This window comes from Podarcis tiliguerta, assembly GCF_965153285.1.
Source record: "Podarcis tiliguerta genome assembly, chromosome: 8".
NCBI classification, from domain to species: Eukaryota; Metazoa; Chordata; class Lepidosauria; order Squamata; family Lacertidae; genus Podarcis; species Podarcis tiliguerta.
The window spans coordinates 28,413,607-28,436,815 of record NC_139541.1 but is presented as its reverse complement, the minus strand read 5'-3'; the positions used below and the strand labels follow the sequence as shown (position 1 = coordinate 28,436,815).

General features: G+C 43.1%; 1 protein-coding gene and 1 long non-coding RNA gene across 2 annotated transcripts in view; one reads left to right on the top strand and one right to left on the bottom strand.

Moving 5' to 3' along the window:
• The window catches only part of TSHZ3 (teashirt zinc finger homeobox 3), a 113,391-nt gene extending 90,660 nt beyond the window's left edge, over positions 1-22,731 (bottom strand). The window contains exon 1 of the mRNA XM_083451843.1: positions 22,637-22,731. Coding sequence (XP_083307969.1) covers positions 22,637-22,676 — 40 coding nt within the window. The 5' untranslated portion in view covers positions 22,677-22,731. The remainder of the gene's footprint in view (positions 1-22,636) is intronic.
• Positions 1,446-12,159, top strand: LOC310682806. The gene is made up of 3 exons (XR_014514181.1): positions 1,446-4,966; positions 5,334-6,514; positions 7,108-12,159. It is a non-coding gene; the product is annotated as an uncharacterized lncRNA (long non-coding RNA).
• Positions 22,732-23,209: the final 478 nt, after the last annotated feature.

The following is a 23,209-nucleotide window of genomic DNA, read 5'->3' as shown; positions in this document are numbered from 1 at the left end:
GCTAAGTTCTTAAATTGAAGCACTATTTCTGGGTTAGCGGAGTCTGTAACCTGAAGCACATGTAACCTGAAGTGTATGTAACCTGAGGTACCACTGTACCAAACTTGGTAAGCAATTTCTAGGTGAAAGGATAAGAAGATTTTGTTTTCCCACAGGCTTCATGGTGGGGGAGGGTTTTCCGTTTTTAAAATTTCTTTCATTTTTATTGAAAGAAGTCAAAATAATACAAATAATAATAATAATAAGTGCAAATACCAAAAAAGGCAGTTCAATATATATGGGAAAGACTTCAGCTGGGTAGGTGAGGTACTTAAGACCATTATGAAAGCCAAATTTTATGTTGTCCTGTGGAAACGGAGTCCTGTGTGTCTGCATCAGTTGTATAAAATCCCACCAAACAGCATATAATTTTTCAGGATTCTCCAAGCCTTTGGCAGCACATAATTTATGAGTTGTTTTTTCATCTAAATGCCATATATTTTCATACCAGTGTGATAGCCACTTTTTGGTTTCTTAAACTGGTTTTAAGTTGGTTCCTGAAAAAAACTGCTTCTAGAAACGGCTATGCATTTGTTTAATTTCTTTTAACTGTTGTTGTCAGCCACTTTGGAAATGTTATATTGAAGCGATGGGGTCAACTTTTAAAATAAATAAACAGAAATGTAACATTGTCAAGTAGGCCACTATCACTTTGCAGGTGAATCAGCCGAGTGGCAGAGCCTATGTCTGCACGTAAAACTAAACCATATTAAGGTCAGTAAAGTAAAGGTAAAGGGACCCCTGACCATTAGGTCCAGTCGTGACCGACTCTGGGGTTGCGGCGCTCATCTCACTTTACTGGCCGAGGGAGCCGGTGTACAGCTTCCGGGTCATGTGGCCAGCATGACTAAGCCGCTTCTGGTGAACCAGAGCAGCGCACGGAAATGCCGTTTAACTTCCCGCTGGAGCAGTACCTATTTATATACTTGCACTTTGACATGCTTTTGAACTGCTAGGTTGGCAGGAGCAGGGACGAAGCAACGGGAGCTCACCCCGTCGTGGGGATTCGAACCGCCAACCTTCTGATCGGCAAGTCCTAGGCTCTGTGGTTTAACCCACAGCGCCACCCGCGTCCCAAGGATTAAGGTCTATAACAAAACCATGGCTTATTTTTGCTAGCAAATCATAGTTAAACTGCTGGGTTCACACATCATGTTAAACCATGGTTTAAATAAGTCTTAGTTATTAAACCATGGGTTAGTGTTACACAAAAAGCAGTTAATGGCGTCCTTCACATTTGATCCAGAAGCTGCAGTTAGTGCGGGAGACCTTGTCAGCATATAACACCCGTGCTCAGAGAGCTACCCGGCCAATTTCAATGTGTTACTATTAGTATCTAAAGCCCTTAACAATTTGGGAGCAGTTTACCTACAACATCTCCTTGCCCACATGTGCCCACCTGACTACTTTTTTCAGCAAAATTGGCACTACTATTGATGCCACATAACACCCGTTTTGCAACTGTAAAAACTCGGTCCTTTCATTTCGCACCACCTACACCTTGGAGCTTCCTGTGTTTTTGGGTACCTGATAAAACATTCTTGTTTAAACAAGCCTGCTTAGATGCTTAGAAAGTTGGTGCAGCTTTTAACCTGTTTTAGAATTTTAACTTTTTGTATGTTTTGAACTTTTCTCGTGTGTTTTTTTCTTGTTTTCTCTTTTTTTTTTTTTTGTAAACCTCCTTTTGAGGTTGCTGCTTGGTTTTCTTTTACAATCAAGTGGTGTGTGGATTTTATAAAGTAAATATATAAAATGAAGGCTGCTTGCGCCGAGTTCACAAGTGAGACTTCAGCAGAGTTTCAGCTTACGCAAAACTCTCTCTTTTTCTCTCTCTCCTTGCCTTGCTTACCTTTCCGATAGCAAGAGCTAACATAACCCAGATAGCTGCTAGCAGGAGAAGGTGGGGGGGGGGACCACATTGAAAAGCTGAGGCAGAACTCTGGAGTTTCATGAAAGCTTCAGGAGACCCCCTTCTTGGCCTGACTCACCCGCATGTTCCACTTGCTGCGGGTGGAGATAGTAGAGTTGAAAGCAGCTGAGTGCAAGCGGAGGGGAGATGGGTGACAGAAAGTTAGAAGTCCATGTCAAGCCTTTCAGGCAAACAATAAATATTACTTCTGCTCATAATCAGACTTTTCTCCAGCATCGTCTTTGAATGTTGAACCTTTTTCAATTAATTAAAAACTATGCGCTGCAGAGTGCATATTTTATCAGCCCTCAGCTGCTTAAGTGTCGAGAAAAGACCAGGCAGTTTTTCTCATTCTTTTATTTCTTTCTGTCTGTGTTTTTTTTTTCCAGGCAACCCAGAGCAAGTACTTGCAAGGGTCATATCTTTTTAATTATCTTTTCTCTCTTTGATTAATTATTCCGTCTGACAATAGCGTGTTTCTAATGCTATTCACCTGCCTTTGATGATTGACAACTTTTCTGTCTGATTCAAAGCAAACAGCTGCTGCCATGATTGCCTAGCAACCAGGATGTGATGGATGAGCCCCAAAGATGGATGGCTGCAATAAATCATGTCTCCAGCTATAAAACTGAAAAAAGAGGGATAAGAATAAAAAGCGAACAGGAAAAAAAACCCACACAAAACAAAACAAGGTTTCTTCCCATGAGTGCACTCAGCTTCTTCCCAATTACACCTGAAATGGGCTTGGTGTCTATTAATAGCAAAGTTTTCTAATCAGGAAGAAGGCGATGATGCCATTTGTATCAAGGTGTGTTTACAATTGTTCCAGCAAATTGGTGCTTGTTCCTTCAATTACCTAGTATGCAAGGGAAAGGATATTAAAAGTTGTTCTCTGCAAGGCTTCGTAGGAAGCAACATTATTCTTAGGCCTTGAATGGTATGTATGCACATACCTGATACTTTCTTTGGGGGGGGAGGCAACTAGCAAAGCAAGACTTTTGCTGGAAATAAAGGGTGGGCAAGCAACTCATTCAAGCGGCTTTTCGAGTGCTTTGAGAATCTTCCTAACTTCAACTCACAAGTTCAGCTCTTCCCGTCCCAAAACGTCACCACGTCCTCCCTCCAACGAGAACTTGAGACGAGTCTTAGATACGAGCTCAGTAATACGATGCATAATCTTGCCTGTCTGCATCACCTGCCCGCCAACCATCTCTCTGCCTCCGAGCAGCACAGCTATCTTGTATACAAGGCAAGCATCCTTGTCAGGGAGGCCTTGCTGGCTGCTCTTCTTAAAAACAGATATGTGCTCAATGTGCTGGTGCATCCATAGGGCCTTTTAAACAATCATCATCACAAGCCACTAGATCTTAAACGTGTTTGAGGACGGGAACATAGAGTAAGAAGTGTGTGGGAAAGGGACTGAGGACGGGTCAGAAGTAGGCTTCCAGCTAAGCAGACAGACAGATGGACAGAGGGAATACCTACATACACAGTTATACATCCACACACACACAGTTTCGCTTCCCATTTCCTTCCAGAATATCCTCAGGAAGGCAAAACTTGCCCCAGAGGAAAATTGTGACTTCTGCTATCCCTCCTATGCTCCCTTTTCCCTACACTGAACTTCCTGTGGATTTTTCCTGCTCCTCAAGAGCAAGCCAGAATTGCTGCAGCAAACAAGAGCTGCTGCTAGAGAAGGACAGGGGAAGAAAAACAGTGGCACAATTATCAAGTATAATAAACAATAATAATAGTTGTAAAAGGAGGGGAATGGGTGGGAGAAGGGCTGAAAATTCACTTTGGGTGGAAAGGATGCTAAACTGCGATTGCAAATCCACCTTTTCTGTTCAGCTGCCCGTAGATTCAAAAGCTGGGTACAAGCTGCTTTAAAACTGTGTCTCTGTCTTCCACACATGCATGCCGGCAGTGTAAGACAGGATCAAAATAACTTTAAATATCACATATAGGTCTATCTAAGTAGAAACAACAGCAGCATGACCCAAGTTTGATCACCCAAGGTAGGTCACTGTCAAATCTGTGCTACCATTGTGTCCCGCTAGACCCTAAAAAAAAGGTATTTGCAGGGTGAATAAAATCTGCTAACAACTTTTGTTGGAATGCTCACCTGAATTTTTCAGTGGTTTCAGTACAATAAAGTTACAGGGGCCTGGTCTGCGCATCACATTAAATCATAGTTAGAAACAAACCATGGTTTACTGTGAACGTGGAGTATGCTGGGGCACACTGCTGAAAAATCCTCACTGTGCTGCTTCCCACTCCCACTGTTGCCACCATGCTTCAAGGAAGCCAGCCAGAGTCTGGCTTGTTATGACATCCAGACCTAGTCTCATGATTTGTTTCTTTCTAGACGTACCACAAGGTTTGCCCTTAGCACTCTCCAAAGTCCAAATAGGTCTGGGTAAACAACAGAGTTTTAGCTATGGTTTACTGTGAAATTCAAACTGGGCCAGCGATTGTTCAAAATGCAGTCAATCATTCTTGAAGGGCTTCACAAATGTCTGAAAATGCAGATATGAACCAGTAAATACTGATAGTCACCTTTACATAACTGTAACAGGTATGCCAGAAAGGTTTCAGAAGTATATAATTTGGGACACATAGAACATTCACCAGAGATCACTAACATTCCTTTGTGAATAATGCCATTTTGAACATTCACTATAGCATATGTACGCAAAACTTGCCAGAATATATAGGTTCCTCACTGTCAGTTATTATAAACTGCTGGGGGGGGGGGGGCAGAGCAATTCTGTATAGTATTTTCACTAACATTTTTTGCACTCTTGACCCTAGCATATGCATTTTTTGTACAAATTGCTTGGCTAGAAAACTGCATTGCAAAATTCACAGAAGTGCCAACATAGGCGTGTTCCTTCCTTTCACTTATAATAAACCATTAAAACAGCAGCAAGGATCTACAACCTTCCAGATGTTGCTTTGATGACAACTCGCATTGCCCTTGACCACTGGCCATATTGACTGGGGCTGATAAAAAAGGTAAAGGTAAAGGTACCCCTGCCCGTACGGGCCAGTCTTGACAGACTCTAGGGTTGTGCGCCCATCTCACTCAAGAGGCCGGGGGCCAGCGCTGTCCGGAGACACTTCCGGGTCACGTGGCCAGCGTGACATCGCTGCTCTGGCGAGCCAGAGCCACACACGGAAACGCCGTTTACCTTCCCGCTAGTAAGCGGTCCCTATTTATCTACTTGCACCCGAGAGTGCTTTCGAACTGCTAGGGACCGAACAACGGGAGCGCACTCCGCTGCGGGGATTCGAACCGCCGACCTTTCGATCGGCAAGCCCTAGGTGCTGAGGCTTTAACCCACAGTGCCACCCGCGTCCCACCATTGACTGGGGCTGATAGGAGTCCATTAATACCTGCAGACTACAGGGTGCCATCCCTGCATTAAAATATGTGAAACGGGGAATGCCAGCCCCCTCCTATTCTGCTGCATGTGTAATGTCCCATTTCCAGAGTTAACATTCCTGAATGACACCAAGAACCTCTTCACCCAGCCAAAGGATGTGGTAGAGGAGAAGAAAGCACGTCTACTGCATTTGCAGTTTGAACACAGGACACTATTATGAGTTGGAATTAATATCCTAAACTTAGGGTAAGAGATATAAATACAGTGGTACCTCTGGTTAAGAACTTAATTGGTTCCAGAGGTCTGTTCTTAACCTGAAACTGTTCTTAACCTGAGACACCACTTTAGCTAATGGGGCCTTCCGCTGCCACCACACCGCAATTTCTGTTCTCATCCTGAAGCAAAGTTCTTAACCCGAGGTACTATTTCTGGGTTAGCGGAGTCTGTAACCTGAAGCGTATGTAACCTGAAGCATATGTAGCCCGAGGTACCACTGTAACAGAAATGCATATAAGCTCTGTGTGCAGGCCAAATAATGAGGCAAGATCTCTTCTTCTTCCCTTAATCAAAGCACGAGGTCAATAAACCACCCTAAGTCTAATCAGGGCCCCTAACCCTAATCCCTCACTCTATCTTTCTAAAAAGAATAGCTGTATTTTAAATATATATCTCTATGTTTCCTGAGGGTTATGGGGTTTGCAAAAAGTGAGACGGTCCAAAATGTTGCCTGCAGAGCACTGAAATGCTCCCTTTCTTTCTTTCTTTCTTTCTTTCTTTCTTTCTTTCTTTCTTTTTTTCTAGCAGGGTAGTGGGTTTTCTTTTATTTTTAGAATGTTAAAAGCATCATTTAAGATTTTTAGCTTTTTAAAGAAATCCTACACTGCTCAGCTTCAATCGGGTGGGGAACACATGGCTGTTCAGAATTCCACAGGCAGTGTCCTAGACAGTATTACATCGTAAGGCCTATTGAAGACTTGTGGCCTCTCAGACGACACAATCTGTAAGGTCTGCCAGAGGGCACCAAAACCCTGTGTGAAACTGCAGAGCATTAGAAAGATGTGCACGCAAGAATACACACCACTATGCCAACACTTAATTATTTTATTATAAGAAAGAACAAGAGACCATTCCCTGTTACTCCCCATAAGAAATTATGAAGGAAAGTGAATCTTCTATTGTGGTTCGAGGACCCCCAACCCCCGTGAGGTGGAAATAAACACACAAGGACGCGTGGTATAAGGTTTATGGGCATGGAAAAGGCCACAACTTTATTGGTTACTGCAATGCAAAGGTATTGGCTTAGGCATTGGATGACCACAGCAGAGGGGTTGAATCATCAGTAGGGTAGGCGGAGCCAGTTGATGCCTATCCAACTATAGGCTCACCCCTGATGTCACCGGGGTCGTGCCATGGCCTCCAGCCAAGCAGGCATCGGACAGAATACACGACCGCCGGATTCCTTTAACGGAATACCCAAATCGAAGGCGTAGGCGATGGCCACACCTAGCCTTCCCACACAGCATAACACCCAAATCCAATGCCTAACATGACTCTCGAAGCAGCGACGTAGAAAGAGGCTGAGGAGGGGGCCGGCCCCAGCATATATACTAAGGTCAAGCCCTCCCCCTCTACAGGCGGCTCCAGGTGGGAGCCGCCTCCTGGGCGTGAGGCACCGGCCAGGTGAGCCGGAAGAAGCAGGGGCTCCCGCCCCTGCGTGGGCGGGGTTGGGGCTCCCGTCCACAACCACTCCCCTCCCTTCTGGGAGGAGAGTCTTTATTATTATTGCCCTCGCAAAAGAAACCAAACCCTGGAGCTATTTGTCTCCTTAATCGACTCTAGAGGGGCTCCCGTGCTTACAAATTTTATCCACTTTGGCCAAAAAGCGAAAAAGTTATAGCCACATTTAGATTCCCCATTATAAGGAAGACAGAGCTTCATCTAGCACACAGGAGCTCAGGAGCCAAATTAAAGATCAAAGTAGAACGAGCACAGAGCAACTCAGAAACAGATAGGAACTTTTTAAAATGTACTAATAATGATACATGGGCAAATATTGAAATACAAGCACACCCTTTGCCAAATTTCAGTCATATAGCTCTTCCGACAGTATCTTAAAAATACTAATACTCTCATGAATTTGTGAGGCCTGACCAATAGCATTCACAAACACAACTTTTCATTCCATCTTACATTTGCTCTGTGCATGGCTGAATAGGTAAAAATGTCCTATTTCCAGACTTCTCTACTAAACATTAAATTACACAAGAAACAAATTTTAACTTCCTATCTACCGTGGAAGTACCTTAACTTTTATACCCCTCTTGGTGAGACAATAGCCTTCATAAGCATCAAGGTTAGACGGACAGGTGCCTGTACAATGTTATATACATTTTTAATATTTATTTTATTTGTGCCATTTGCATATCACCCAAATTCACAACTTGTAATAAAAGTTTAAACACTCTAAAAGCGGACAAGAAATTAAATAAAGCAAAGCAACCACAGTGCAAAACTAACTAAATAAAACCAACAGCCGCAGAAGCATACACCACCACAGCAGACCGTAACACGTTGAGTATCTTAAAATGATCTTGAAGCATCTGTGGAAATAAAAAGGTCTTTGCCAGGCAGCAAGAAGCTTCAGACCTTCTTGAGAGGTGAGCCTCTCTAAGGAAGGCATTCTAAAATTAGGGGACCACCATGGAAAAGACTCCTTACCCTGCCTGCCATATCTCATTCTGTGGGGCAAATAAGTATTCATACCCTGCCTTGCTCATAGCCTTGGTTTTAACTCTGAGCATACATACATCTGTGTGGTGTAGTGGTTAAGAGCGGTGGACTCGTAATCTGGTGAACCGGGTTCGTGTCTCCGCTCCTCCACATGCAGCTGCTGGGTGACCTTGGGCTAGTCATACTTCCCTGAAGTCTCTCAGCCTCACTCACCTCACAGAGTGCTTGTTGTGGGGGAGGAAGGGAAAAGAGATTGTGAGCCGCTTTGAGACTCCTTAGGGTAGTGATAAAGCAGGATATCAAATCCAAACTCCTCTTCTTCCTCCTCAGGAACTGGGCACATTCATTCACCAGTCCCTACCTATGCCTGCCACCCAATGTCCTGAGTTCAGTTCCTGACACAAGATGGTGTATGATTATTATTTATCAAATCTGTATGCCACCCTATACCTGCAGGTCTCAGGCTGGTTCACAAGATAAAATCACAAGATAAAAACACAGAATACTTAATCAAAATAAAAACAAAAAACCCCGCAATACTGTAACGCCCCACAACACCTTTTATAAATGCTTTATTCACGCATGCAATAATGCACTTTCTTTTTTGTGTGCTTCTTATTCAGCACCATAGGATATGTTAGTCATATTCAGAGTAGAATTTTCAAAGGGTATGAGTATGACTATCACTGGATATCACCCAAAGGGCTAAACCACAAAAAGTTCCCATCTAAACTTATGTTCTGTGAAATAAAAGGAGGGATTCTCAGTTTGATAGTGTGACTTGCATTCTTGACTCGGCCACCTGGAGCTATTTGATCTGTAGGAATATTAGCACAATGTGTGTATGTGTGTGTTTGCCTAGCCTCTGCCAGTAGTACACTGCGGTGCCGATTATGTGCACAGATTTGCACAGAATACTTGTGTAGCTCAAAGAATTGTGACTTAAGAAAAGATCTGAACTGGTTGGCATTTTTTGATCATCAGAACCTTCCAGCTCTGTGATCCAATGATATTTTTGCCCTACAAAGATTTAAGCCTGCATGCGCTGAAATCTAAAAATGCCTCAAGCCTTAACTTGACTTACTTTTTTGTCCAACCTGTAGAGAAAAAACAACACCCTAAATTCAGTCAGACACAAAATTCAATTCAAACACAAAAATAAACCACATATTTTTTCTCACTTAAGATCTCAATGATACCAAATGTCCATCCTCAATATGCAGAATTAAAACTGGACTAAGTTTAGAGGTTCTGACTCATCTTAGAATGAGTGCTTGCAGGATTTGCAAAACAACCATTCACACTCATGAAATGAAATTCTCCGATACAATTGCAGAAAATTTGCTTTTTTTGCCTGCATACCGATGGCAGTCAAAAGTTATTTCCATATGGAAAGCCAATATATTGAGGGAATCGATCCACGCTAAGGAGACAATTTTCAACATTATGGTGTGTTCAAACATGCCAGTTCCACATTTAGAGTTTGGAAGGACTAAACCATGTGAAAAACTGTACCACATATATATTTTTCACAGGCTAACTTCTCCAAAATTTCCAAGAGTCGGTACTTAGTAGCTCATTGGTAGGGCATGCCCTTTGTGTGCAGAACGTCAAAAAGATCTTTCCCTGCAACTGCTGCCAGTCAGAGGGCTCTCTCCAGACATCCTTTTTATTGCACATCCATGATGATTTGTGCTCTGGGTGCTATCAGAGCCATCACACGCAATCCTGCTCTGCGCCTGGAAAAGTTTTGCGGCAGTCACACTGCTCCACTTCCAATCAATACACATCCCATAACTTTTATCCACAACTGCCCCAGATTATTTTTTGCCCTAGCTTTTTTTACATGAAATGCACCCCCCCCCCCAACAGCAATTAAAATGGCAGAATTTATCTGCAACACTTCTCCAATCTAAAACGAAACAAATCCACCACTCGTGTGCTATTATTGTGTTCAGAACTTGTTGCAGAAAAAAACCCACAATCTAAGACCCAACTGGATGTGCCTGAAATAAAAAAATAATGTGCTAGAGGAACAAATGGTCTGAGTCAGGGTGCATCCAGATACGGGGAATGTTGTGTTAGCACTTTTGTCCTGTTTTCTAATGCTGTTCTCACAGCGCAAGTACCTGCTGCATTATGGAACTGTAGCTTTTTGAATGAATGGGGGGAGCCAGTGTGGTGTAGTGGTTAAGAGCGGCGGACTCGTAATCTGGTGAACCAGGTTCACTTCCCCGCTCCTCCACATGCAGCTGCTGGGTGACATTGGGCTAGTCACACTTCTCTGAAGTCTCTCAGCCCCACTCACCTCACAGAGTGTTTGTTGTGGGGGAGGAAGGAAAAGGAGAATGTGAGCCGCTTTGAGACTCCTTCGGGTAGTGATAAAGCGGGATATCAAATCCAAACTCTTCTTCTTTTCTTTGACATTCTGGCGTGTCGCGTGAAATTTCTTTCACACCAATGTGCGCGATATGGCACACAGACAATCATTGGAGCACATTGCCACTCCCTCACCCTTTTTGCACATGTGTGCTTCTGTTTCCCCATGATTCACACATGGAACAGTCAGGAAAGAACTCTGTTGCAGGTACACTGCTCCGAATCTCATCACTTTACTTCTGCGATTTTGCGGCTTAAAGAGACTGCAAGCAGATTTTTTTCCTGGAATCAAGTGGCCACAAAATGAGCCCTCAACATGTGCTATATTCCATTAGTTTTTCAGAAGTGGATTTTTTTTATATATTTTTTTGCGCTGTGTGAAAGCTCAACTGTAAAACAGAGACAAAACTTTAGGGAAACACTAGGAACAAAATGTTTTGTGAATGCAGTCTCTCTCTGACAGCTTGCAACTGCATGCTTAACCCTTCAAGTCGTTGGACTGCAGTAACTGAATCATTCCCAATTTTAAAAGGTGTATGTGCATTGAGTTTACTGTCCATGATTCCAAAACTACCATTTTAAGTACATATCAATAATTTCCCAAATTTTTCAATGATTCACTAACCCAATGGACAAAAGGTGGCCTGAGGCCAGGCTTATAACATGACTTGAAGGCATCGCAAAGAATCAAGAACACGAGGAAAGAAAATTGGACCATCTTAAGTATGATCAAGCAACATTTTCCACATTAGATTTGTCCATGAGAGGTTTCCCTTTGACAGTCCCTTTGGACTCAGTTACAGACCACACAGAAGTTGTTTTCGAAAGAATTCTCCCTTTCTGTTCAAAAGGGCCAGCCCAACCATAAGGCAGAGTGAGGCAGCCCCCTCAGGCAGCAGATTTTAGGTGTCATGAAAAGGGAAAGAAATTCTTAGCTATTTCATTTATTGTTGTGGTTTTCTTACTACCAGGTAGGGAGAGAGACACTTGTAGGATTTTTAGATGCCAAAAATAATTTGACTGATCTCAGGTATGCTTCACCTTGACTCAGAGTCTGGGGGCACGGATCAGGGTGCTCTAGCTTAAGAGGCAAAATATATTGGGTCTTGACCTCTTACTACCTCATGCTTTTTCTTCTGTTTAGGGATCTACAAAACCTTCAGTTCACCTTATTCAAACTCGTTTGGCATGCCTTGAAATTCCTCAGACGTTTCGCCCGGATAAGAACCCCTAAACTGACTCTGAATTTCACTGTTTAGGAAATGTTGCTGCAAAGTCTCCATCTATCCCTCGCAGGGTTACTGTCATTGCCTTTGAAATGATCTGACCCCTTTCATCTTGAACACTATTTTCCTTTTATATACATACATATACCACCCCCCCGGCCCCTAAAATACAATAGTGAGGCACTCCTATAATGACCGGCTGGTATCTGGTAGGAAACAATGGGGCGGTGGGGGGGGGAGAGAAAAAAAGCGCAAAGCCATCCATCAAAAACAGGCACATCCTAGGCCTCCCTCCTGCCCAGCTCATCCAACTCTCAAGTTACAGCTTTACACGGTAAGCCTAAATAATATTCAAAATGATAAATGGTGCCACAAGCCCGATATCCATCATCAATCTTTTTTTAAGGAACATCCATCTTCAACAATGCACGTTTGAATCATGTGAAACTGAGAGCCCCTATATTCATTTACACAACCCCCAGCCAGCAAGCTGGGGCCCTCTGAATGATACCTGTCAGCCAGCTCCCTCCTCCTCCCCTATATAAGGAAATCCACATATGGGGACGAAGGGGTGGGCGGGCGGGGGGGGGAGTGTACTTCAACAACAGGGTTTAGCAGGTAGATACAAATGCTGGTTTTGGATCTTGCAAAGCACACACCCGCTGAACTGTTTTAACAATCTCCCCCAAAATAGCAGCGCTGCTGTGAAGGGAAACAGAGCATCACACATACACACACCCAAAACACACACCATTCTTGTGCTGTTTCCAAACCTCCCCCCCCCCATGAAAACACACACACACACCCCTTCCCTGCTGTTTGGCAGGCCCCATTTGATAAATGACACCTGTCATTCTGTCACGAGGGAAGGGTGGGTCAGTGATATATGGCTCTGCTGAAAAGGAAATCGACTGTTTGGCACAGCGCAGCCATTCTCCACCAGGATTTCGTTTTCTGAACTCTAAAATGAAATCTACGATGTTTCAAGTTGTTCGGTTAGGGGGAAACTGACAGGAGGCCCAAGGAGTTGGGTTCCTTTTCCCATCCCGTCCCCTCCTCTGCTTCCTTCCCTCCCTCCTGCTTTGTTTTATTTTTATTTCATCCTCCCTGTGCCCTTCAGATTTTTTCCTCTTTTTTAAAAAAGCCCCCCCCCAAAAAATGCTCTGATTGACTGCAAGCTTCCCCCCCACCCCTCCCAAAAACAACAACTGAGGGAAAGCGAGAGAGGAGAACACATATCAATCAAAGCCCTCAACAGTTAAGATCCATTCTTAAAAAAAAAAAAAATGTTATATGCAATTTTCATTTATTATTAGAGGGCACGAGAGAGAGAGAAAGGGAGGGATGAAACAGAGGCCACGAGCTTTGCCTGGCACACACACAAAAAAGCAAGATAAAAATTAGCATGTTTGAAGTAATTGTCCCACAGCTTGACACCGGCATAGTAAATTTTAAAGGGGAAAAAATGTGTCAGGCAGACGCGAGAGTTTCTCCCCCCCCCCATCCCTCCCCCTTCGTCCCTCCCCCCTCCCCTCCCCCCTTTCATTAGCTCACTGGCAGGGTGGCACTTCTGAACCTCATTACTGCAAGAGGATTTATGAAGCTGAACCCAATGGCAAAGAAGAGGCATCTGTCAATAATTGTAGGGAGCTGCACTCACAGCTTTGAAATCTCATTAAGTATGCAGTTATCAGGCATAAAGATCAAAAACATTACTCAACTCCGACAGAATCTTATGGAGGAACATTAATTAGCAACAGGCCCACAGTCATATATATATATATATATATATATATATATATTTGTAGGCTTCCCCCTCACACCTGCCCAGCCCACAACCCCAAAAAGAAACACACAAACCCTCCCTCCTGGAAATAAAAAATAAAAAAAATCCCAGCATCTGAGACTGATCAAGTACATGAAACGAGAGAGAGAGAGAGAGAGAAGGGGAAAAAATCCAGTTGAGACAGTCTTGGCGGTGAAAAGAGAAAAGGAAGAAGCTGTCAAAAGTTGAGAAGGATGTCAGTGCTGGCCCTGATTACAAGGGCCTCTGCAGTTCCCAGGGCCTTTTTATTATCCCTGCCATCAAAAACAGACTCCATGTCACAGATGGGTGACTGATGGCTGCCACTCTCAGGCGTGTTCGGGAGACCCCCGCTGAGATCTGGCCCTCCAGCAACAGAGGTTGACCTAGCAGGAAAGGGGCTTGCAGGCGCAGAGCCCAGTCCCAGAGATACTTCAGAAAAAAGGAGGAGAAGACTCTCCCCTGTTCCGTTCTGCTCTCGACTGACAACAATTCACTAAGAGGGTGGTTTGGGTTTTGTTTGTTCAGCTTACAGAAGTTAAAATCTCCGCTCTGTCCTCCCTCTGCCAACAAAAGGACTCGTTTTGCAATATTGAAAAATGGAAAGGCGAGGAAGGAGAGTCCTTTTTTTAAAAAAAAAAAATCTCTTGCCATACACACAGACGCAAATTTGGGTCTAATTTCCTCTGCACCTCCTATCAGAGGCACTCTTTGCACACTTAACCTCTCAGAAAACACAAGGCAGTAAAATATAAATTGAGGATGAAACCTACAAAGTCGCAGTTGAGGGCGGATCGTAAAATCAAGTGACCTTTGCAGCATTAAGCATAGTGTGCAGCTCATTAAGAGAGATGGTCTTATTAAACATCTTTCTTTCAGAAACTAGGATCTTTCTGCACACCCTGCCCTATTAGCCATCTTTGTTTCCACTTCCTGCTTATGTACAACTATTTTTCAAAGGCATAATTCACCACTATTCATTAAAGAGAGAGAGAGAGAAAGGAAGTTAAAAATAAGGGATGGAGAAACATATTCTGTCTCTGTTTTTTCCCCCTTTTGGAAATGATGCAATCATTTTTTCCCTCTCTCTCTTCCTCTCCCTCTCTCTCTCTCTAGTTATATATCCAGTTCTCATCTCTCATGTTTCCCAGAATTCCTCATTACAAGAGAAGGCGCATGTGATACAATTTCCGCATCGTTTACAACTGGGTTACAACAGCATGTACCGTTTTGCCTCTTCATTCAGGAGATATATGCTAATATTGTTGTGTCTTATATGCTGCCAAGGAACAGTTGAGTTGGCTGATCTTTTGAACTGAGTGATAATATTCACGTAAAAGTGGGCTCTGGCCACCGCGGAAAAACTTTTTCATGTTTTCAAGAATTCCCTTGTCGGAGGGAAGGAAATGTAAAATTAAAAGGTCACCTTTGCCTAAGAAAGGAAAAATAAAGCGCAAAGCAAAATAAGGACCAATGTGGTTGGTTTGTGTATAGTTGTGTATGTATGTTAAGCCCTTGACTCAAAAGCGTTACAATAAGGTGTTTATATTTTTTCATATGCTTACCATATTACTCTTATTATGTGTAGCATCAAAGTGATTATAGCAATTACATCTAACAGAATTAATTATAGAACATCCCATCATTCCGAGATACATAATGCATTAGAGGTAAGAAGAAAACATCTCGACTCTGCTAACTAATGTTCGAATCAATTTCCCAAGGCATCAATGCATGACTAAAGTCTAAATTGTAGGAAGAGGAAGAGAAAGACAAGAGTTACTAAAAAATGTAAACTGCAAAGATGAGCACAGGTGTATGTGTGTGTGTTTAAACCAAGAGGATGCTCTGCTTGATGCTGTGCTAAGAGCAAGACCAAAGTGGTATAATCGATTTAAAAACCCCCACAATAATACACAAACACATACAAAATTAAAAGCTAACCAGCCTGCCCATCAAATGTGTTAGCAGATCCAGACAAGAGTGTTTGGGTGAAAGAGTTACAACTCTTTGTGTATGCAAAATAAATTCACTCAAAGCTTCATTAATATTAATTTAAATTCAGAACCCATTTACATTAAATTGTTCATTAAAAAATGGCCTGTTTCATGCAACCTGCATCCTACAAAGAACACAGAAAACCGAGAGAGAGAGAGAGAGAGAGAGAGAGAGAGGGCCCATCTTAATGATGGAAATGCATATCGAAAGAAAAACGAACACCAGAAATGTGTGGTGCTGGGCCAGAATTTGGCCATCACTTCGTACATTATGTTACATCTCTTCGGAGCAGGATTATGCAGCCGCCCTTTTGACCTCTTGATTTGTGCTATAAGCTTGTTAAAAAAAGAAGCTTTTATTTGAGGGCCAGCATGGATCAGCAAAACACACACACACACAAATTAGGCCCTTACAGCAAATAACTTTTTAAATGACAACCACCACCACAACCTTAGTATTATTGCAAGAACGGTCAAGTTCAGTTGTATTTTCACTGGCTGGTTTAAAATGAAGAAGTGTGTTGGTGGCATTCTGGAATGAGGAAAGGAGCTTCCTCCCTATGGTAGAATCTGCCAGAATTGCTGCAGTGGAGAACTCACCTGTATTCTAAAGACTTTCTTGTAAGCGAAGGGAAAAGAACTCTGATTAATTGGAATGTAACCTCGCAATATGAAATAATAAATTATTCTTCAAGTTCATTATTTGGGTAAAGCCACCCCTCCCCTTGTAACGAAGCTAATGAGATGGTGTATAATGCTGGCGAGCGTTCAGGATCCCTTTGATGAAGTCTCTGCTCCCCCCCCCCCCTTAAGGACATACGACTCTACACGGCTGATGAATTCTTCCCATCTCCAATGAACTTAAAGCATCTTTTGTGGGCAAAATTATGGGTAGCTAAACACATCCTTGCATACATATATATAAATATTCCTTTCCTTTTTAGATAGCAACTTTACTGGCAATAAATTCTATGCTGTCCTTCAAAATAATCTTATATAAGGGGGGGGGTTAAGTCTTCTATTTGTGGAGAATATCTCTCCTTCCTTCCTTCCTTCCTTCCTTCCTTCCTTCCTTCCTTCCTTCCTTCCTTCCTTCCTTTCTTTCTTTCTTTTTTTACTTTGTTTTCAATGCAGAAATACTCAAACAAAAAAGCCTAACCACAATGATTCCAGTCTCCACCCCTGTATGTAAGTGAAACACACAAAAATTCACTTGTTTAGTGGGATTCTGGAAATTAATTTAATGACTCTGCAAATGCTGAAAAACTAGAATTAATCTGTCTGGATAAAAAAGGGCTTACAGACATTTAAATGCATGTATCGGGACACTTTATCAACCTAACATAAAATTGTCATCTTATCTTATTATATGACTATTTTATGCATGTGTCAAAAAATTTAAAAATGAATGCCTGTCTATTCAGTCTAATTACAACTGCATATTATCTGTCTGGATGTACCAGTCCATATCATTGTTATTAAATACAATATATTGTATTCACCTTTCAGGGTTTTTCTTTTTTTTTCTTTCTTTTTTAAAAAAGGAAAACTCTAATCCTTCAACAGAGAAAACCCCAATTTGGGGTGCAACAGAATAATGGAAAGAATTCAAAGCCTTGAATACCTGGAAGTGGGTGGTCCTGAACGTGATACTAAATGGTTTTGTAAATAATGTAAGGTTTAAGTCTGTTGCTTTATAGCCCACTGTTAGAGCGCAAACATACACCTACTTTCCTGAATAACGCTGAGGCATTTTGGTTTGCTTGTTATTTTGTTTTGAAAGACAATGGGTCTAATATTAAGAATTTGCAAGTGGAATCGCTGTAGCTAGGATTGTCTTCAGACTGGCCAACACAACGGGTTAAAATATGGATTGCTGCACAGTTTTGAGGCGATGCTTGCAAGGTTTATGTAAAAAGCTACAGGGCAGACTCTCTCCCTCTCTCCCCCCCCCCTCTCAATGGCAAATAAATTTATTTTTATTCGCACTTTCACTGTTCCATATGCATGCATCTAAGTGTGCAGCTTGTACCCTTCACAATTTCCTTTGCACTTTCCTCTGAAGATGCTCTCGGTCGTGCGCTCTCTTCCCCTCTCTTTCCTTTAATGCATTCACATTCACACTGATCCTGAAAACAGCCTAGACCAAAAAAAAAAAAAAAGGCACCAAAAATAATCCTTCTAACACCCCCCCAAGCTAGACCGCGTTTCCCATAACCCTGTAGCAGTCACAATTCATTCTAATCACTTTACAAAACAATCTTTACTATAAAAAAGGGGGGAAATGCAGACTTGTGAGCCAATTTAAGAAATAACTGCTGATACATCAGTTATTGACTATTTCACTCCAGCTCATCATAGTGCTCAAGGCAAAACGGAGAACAAAATGACAACATCAACTGCACGCAATAAACTGTGGCCCAGGAGACTACTGAAGGGCTAATTGACAGCTGTCAAGCTAATGGGAGCAGTGGCAGCTGATTCTAGAAAATTCCCTTTCCCAACAAGCCATTCAGTGGAATCAGGACTTCCTTCCCTTTTCAAACGTTTACGCTCCACTCTCTCCCTCACCTCCTTTTGCTCATTGTTTCCCACACTTTTAAATTTTATTTTGAGGGGTAAGGGGCTGCAAAGGACAACCTTAACCATAACTAATCATTTTGTCAGCTAAGAAGACTCTGTGCCCCACAGAGAAATATGTGGCAGGTTTGTAAGCAAAGGAAAGTCCCAGAGGCTGAGCTGGAGGGACTCAGGAAGAGAGTTTACTTTATCACAGCATGCAGTTCTACACACACACACACACACACTACTTGTGGTGTACAAACTTTTTTCAAGGGTTAAACTCAACTTCCTGAACTCATATTCCCAAATTCTGGATTTCACCTGAAGACCTAAGCATTATAATTCAGCCTGTATGGCAGATTATCTCCTACCGCCACCAAGGCTATAAGAACTTGCAAATTTCACTGTGATCTCTGATAGCCAAAGAGGTTTCCATGGGAGGGAAGTAAAATAAAATCCATCTATTTCTATTTGTACGTTTTCCTGCTGACTTAAGTCCTTTTCAGGAGCAGAAGTCAATTTAAGGATTTTAATAGAACTACATGTACAGTTGTGGAAAATAAAGCATATTTTGCAGAGCTGATGGTGGAATCCACATAGCACTGAAATCCATTACATAATTCCCATTGGTGTTAAATATTCTGGATCACACCTGAAGCCTTTGCTGTAATTTTTCCAGGCCTCAGATCAGATTTGCTCTGCCTTTTTGTTTGAAGGTGGGGTGGCAACATCCTCAGGGTGCAAAGCGAGAAATCTCTAATTCCACCATAATAACAACACCAAGGTGAGCTGCATCTTTAGCCACACAGCCCTATACATGCCTACTCAGAAACAAGCCCCACTGAGTTCGATGTGTTTTATAATGGCACTCTGAAAGCGGTTCTAGGGGACCTTTACAATTCCCAGCCATCATGTCCAACCCCACCTGAAAAGGAAACAGCAATAATCTTTTCTCAATCGTTGAAAGAGGGAGATTTTATTTTTTTAAAGCAATATGTGGAAGCTTGTAATTCCAAGTGAGATAATTATGGCTTGCATGAACTAGAATGGCCTCTGTTAAATGCAGAATCTCCACACTTTCCTAATCAGCAATAAATGCTGTTCCCCTTCTCAGCACACACCATTTTCCAACTTAAATGATGAAAACTCGGGGGGGGGGGGAGAATGCTATCCAAATAAAACCTTTTGGTACCTCTTAGAAACCCTGTTCAGCGCCTCCATCCCCTCTACTCTCATCCACCCTACTCAACCCAAGTCCTAAAGTAAACAAACAGACACCATCATTTTTACAGATTTCTCTGATTCTTCAAGACAGCTTTACTCTTCTCCCTTGTGGTGTTCACACTTGGGCTAGACATGAAGGATTTGCGCACCTGTCTGCAATACCTGCTGCAAGCTCTCTCTACGCTGCAGAGAGTCCTTTGTTGTTGTTATTCAACTCCAGACCATTACGAGGGCCCTAATTCCTATGACATGATTATCCAGGTACCAAAGCCCATTTGTCACCTGCAGCAGAAAATTGAGTTAATGCACAACTAAAGGCAACCAGGACTGTGTAATATCAACTTGATTACATCAAACTAGCTCCAAACCTAATTCCGCTGGATGACACTGCGTGGAGCTTGTCATCTCCAATCATTAAAGCTGTCAGGAATCCATCAGGTTTACAGCTAATTAGGTGAACACTAATGAAGCTGGCAAAACAACTTTTCTTTTTTTATGGCTGAGCGGACCTTTCAGTTTGGAGGGGGATTTTTTTTTTTTCCCTATTCTCAAGGTTGCTGGAGAGTGGATTTCCTGAGTGACGAATCAAGGGATATGTAATGTGTATGTCTCCTCTCTCCAACACACATACTCTCCCTTTACCCCCCCCCCCATTTTTTCTCCTCTTTGCTCTATCAGTACAAAGCAATAAATTTGTCATCGCTCTGAGTATACCACAAAAGCAGTCACGGACCTTACAAGTTGCAGCTGTTAAATAAAAAAGAAAAGAAAACATTTTTTTAAAAAAAAAACTTTCTGCTGCATCAAATGGTTTTTAAAAATAATAATAATAATAAGCTCCTCGGCTATTTTTTCCTATACCAACAGCATAGTTTTGTTCCACTTGCCTTAAATAAGCAGATCTCATTCATTCTCTACCCCCACTCCCTATATCCATTAGCCAAAGGCATTTTGATAAAGTAAAGGCAAGGCAAGTGTATGAGAAAGAATGAAAGCATTCACTCTGCCAACTTCTGATTGACCATTAAGCTATTGATAAATGTGCCTGTCAGGAGAGAGACAATTAAATCAAATATGAAACAAAGTCGTTTTGACGGGTCATTTTGATAGAGCAAATCCATTCTTCCATCTCCTATTAGTCCCGAACTCCCTTTTTTTTGTTAATGAATATTTCTTAAATAACCTGCTACTTTACATTGCAAAGCTCTTTTCTTTCTTTTCATTAAAAAAATGCTGCTATATTAGTTTTCCTTTTTATTTTATTTTTTTTAAGTGATTTAAATGCTTCAGCCAAAGGTGCTCAGCTTTATTCAAAATCTACACTGTTGTTAGCTAGGAGAGATTTCACTTTTGCTCAGTGCAGCACACATCGTAAGTTGTTTGTGAGAACTGCGTATATATAAAGAAGAAAGCATGCCTCAAAATATAAAGGTTCAGCAGAAAGCACAGCCCAGCCCCAATTCCAGCAGAGGTCTGGAGACTTTCCTTTCCTGAACACTGCAAGTTCAAAACTTGGTTTAGCCCTGAGGAACAGGCCTGAACCTCCTGGAAGATATTTCCTTTCCAGTGAAATTAATCATTGTTAAGGGAAACTTCTGAATTCACCTTTCAAGCATTTCTTCACATTCATCTGAAAGGCAAAAGACGGGATAGGCGCCTACGTCATCGTGTTTGTTACAAACAGAAACTTTTCCTTAACTTCCCAGCTCCTGAGCAAAGTGCTAAAGTGTTGCAAGGAGGAAACAAAGAGTTTCTTCCTATCACAACTTCAAGAAAGGAAGGCGATCGGTGAGGCATGCTCTGGGGGAAATGGATATGTAGGAATGAAGTTAAGATGCATGTATGCCATGCATGATGATTCATTTCAAGAAAAATCAAACTTGTCGCCCATGAGAGCCAGCCAGCCTGCCAGCCTGCCTGCCTGCCTGGTTATCTTGTAGACCAAGCCATTTCTGAGAAGATGCTGTTGAGAAGTATACCTTCCTTCTCATTGCCACAAGAAATGATAAACTCCCTGATTAAGCATAGTACAACAACCACTTCAAAATCAAAAGGCACTTCACAATACCTTGCATATGTCTGCTTTCTAAAGATTACAAGAACTTCATCTCCCACACTTCAATATCCACGGAATACTGATCCTCTCCCCTTCAGTATTCTGCAAGGAGGGGATCTTTCAGGGCAAGAAGATCTCTCCTAATCAACTCTCTCCGTCCATGCCACCCCAACTAAAGCAAACCAGAAACCCTGAAAGTTGCACTGGCAGAGCTGACAGGCCACGTGCGTGATGTCATACAGAGTCTGGCGTTACCATGGCAAGTGATTTATTGAGGTTTATTGGGAATGAATAGATCAAAGGCAACTGGATGACAGGCAATCAATCAGCCATCAAATCAAGGATGGCAACAGGCCAAGGAAACTCTGCTCCAGACCCAGATCTCCACCCACCCCTTGCCTTAAAAAGGGCTGCAAAAATAAAAGGTAAGGGGTTTGGTGTTTTGTTTTTAAAAGGAAGGCATGGAGGAAGGAAGAAGTATTTGTTTTGCAAACCTGGCCTTTCCACACACAAAAATATCCGGTTTGCAAATTTAACAAGAGCTAGCACTGCTGATGGTAAATAAAGTGGACCAGTTTCTTTTTTTAAAAAAAAAAAAGTTAAAAGGGAAAAGTATATGGATATCCTAAAAAACAAACTCTGGCAAGTGTAAAAAGGAATGTAAAAAAAGATTCTTGACAACCATCTAACAATATCCAGAACCGTTTCCCCCCTTTTTTTCCTTTGCTCTGGTTTCCTGTTAGTCTTATAAATTAGAAATCAATAGCGTGGAGGGTGTCAAAGGAAGTGCCCATTCTGAAAGAAGAGGGTGTCTGGTGGTGATGCCCCCCTCTCTCGGTGTCACCCCCAAAGGCAAAGAAAGAAAGTTGGGTGAAGGAATTTTATCCACATGGTCCTAAGCGTCTCTCTGTGCCGCCTGCCAAACCACCTCCTCTGGCACAAGAAACCATAAATAAATAACATTTGGGGTGAAAAGCTGGAAGAGGGAACCAGGAAGGCGGTGGGGAAGCCAAAGAGGACCCCAACGGCCCTCTTTGTACAAGTCACCCAGATGATGCACAGTTCAGGAAAGTGCCCCAAAGCTCCGGAATCCAAGGGTCTCAGCCCCAATAAAATCAAAAGTAAGGCGCTGAGAGGGTGGCTATTCCCACCAACCAACCCCCCACAACCCCACCCTGCTTCCTAAATCGTGGGAGAGAGAAGGAGCGAAAGAGAGGCTGGCTAACCAGCGGTCAAGAGAGGAGCGGGGTGCAGGGCGGAATCTAACCTGGAGTGGCAGATTCTGGGAAGAGAGGATGTGGGGGGAGCGCCTGGCTCGTACCTGCTGCGCGCCGGGGCGCTTGCTGTTTCCTCCTCGGCATGTTGCAAGGCAGCGTCCGCTGGCAGCGCCCGGAGGAGGCGGCGGCGGCGGCGAGGAGGTGGCGGAGGAGGTGGCCGGCTGGGGGCTGGGGGCGAACAGAGTTGCTTCAGCCTCCCTCGATCCTGGTCGGTGGAGAGAGCCGCTCCAGGCTGGGCTGCCGCTGCCGCTGCGAGCTTTTTGTTGTTGTTGCTGCCGCCTCTGCTGCCGCTGCTGGGCATGCACGATGTGCAAGAGGAGGAGGAGGAGGAGGAGGAGGAGAAAGAGGAGGCGGAGGCAGGAGCAGCAGCCGGAGAAGGGAGCGCAAAGGACAGCCCTGCTGCTCGCGGGAAGGAGGGAGGGAAGGAGCGAAGGAGCGAAGGAGGGGGGACTTTGACAGATCGCCCCGCAGCAAGGAGCGCAAGGACTGGGGCCAGCCCTGTGGAGGCGCCCTCTGGGGGAGTCCTTCCGAGGGGAGCCACCCCCAGCCCGGCCCGACGGCAGCGGCGGCGGCGCCTCCTTCTCCTCCTCCTCCTCCGGTCTTCTTCGGGGAGCTCA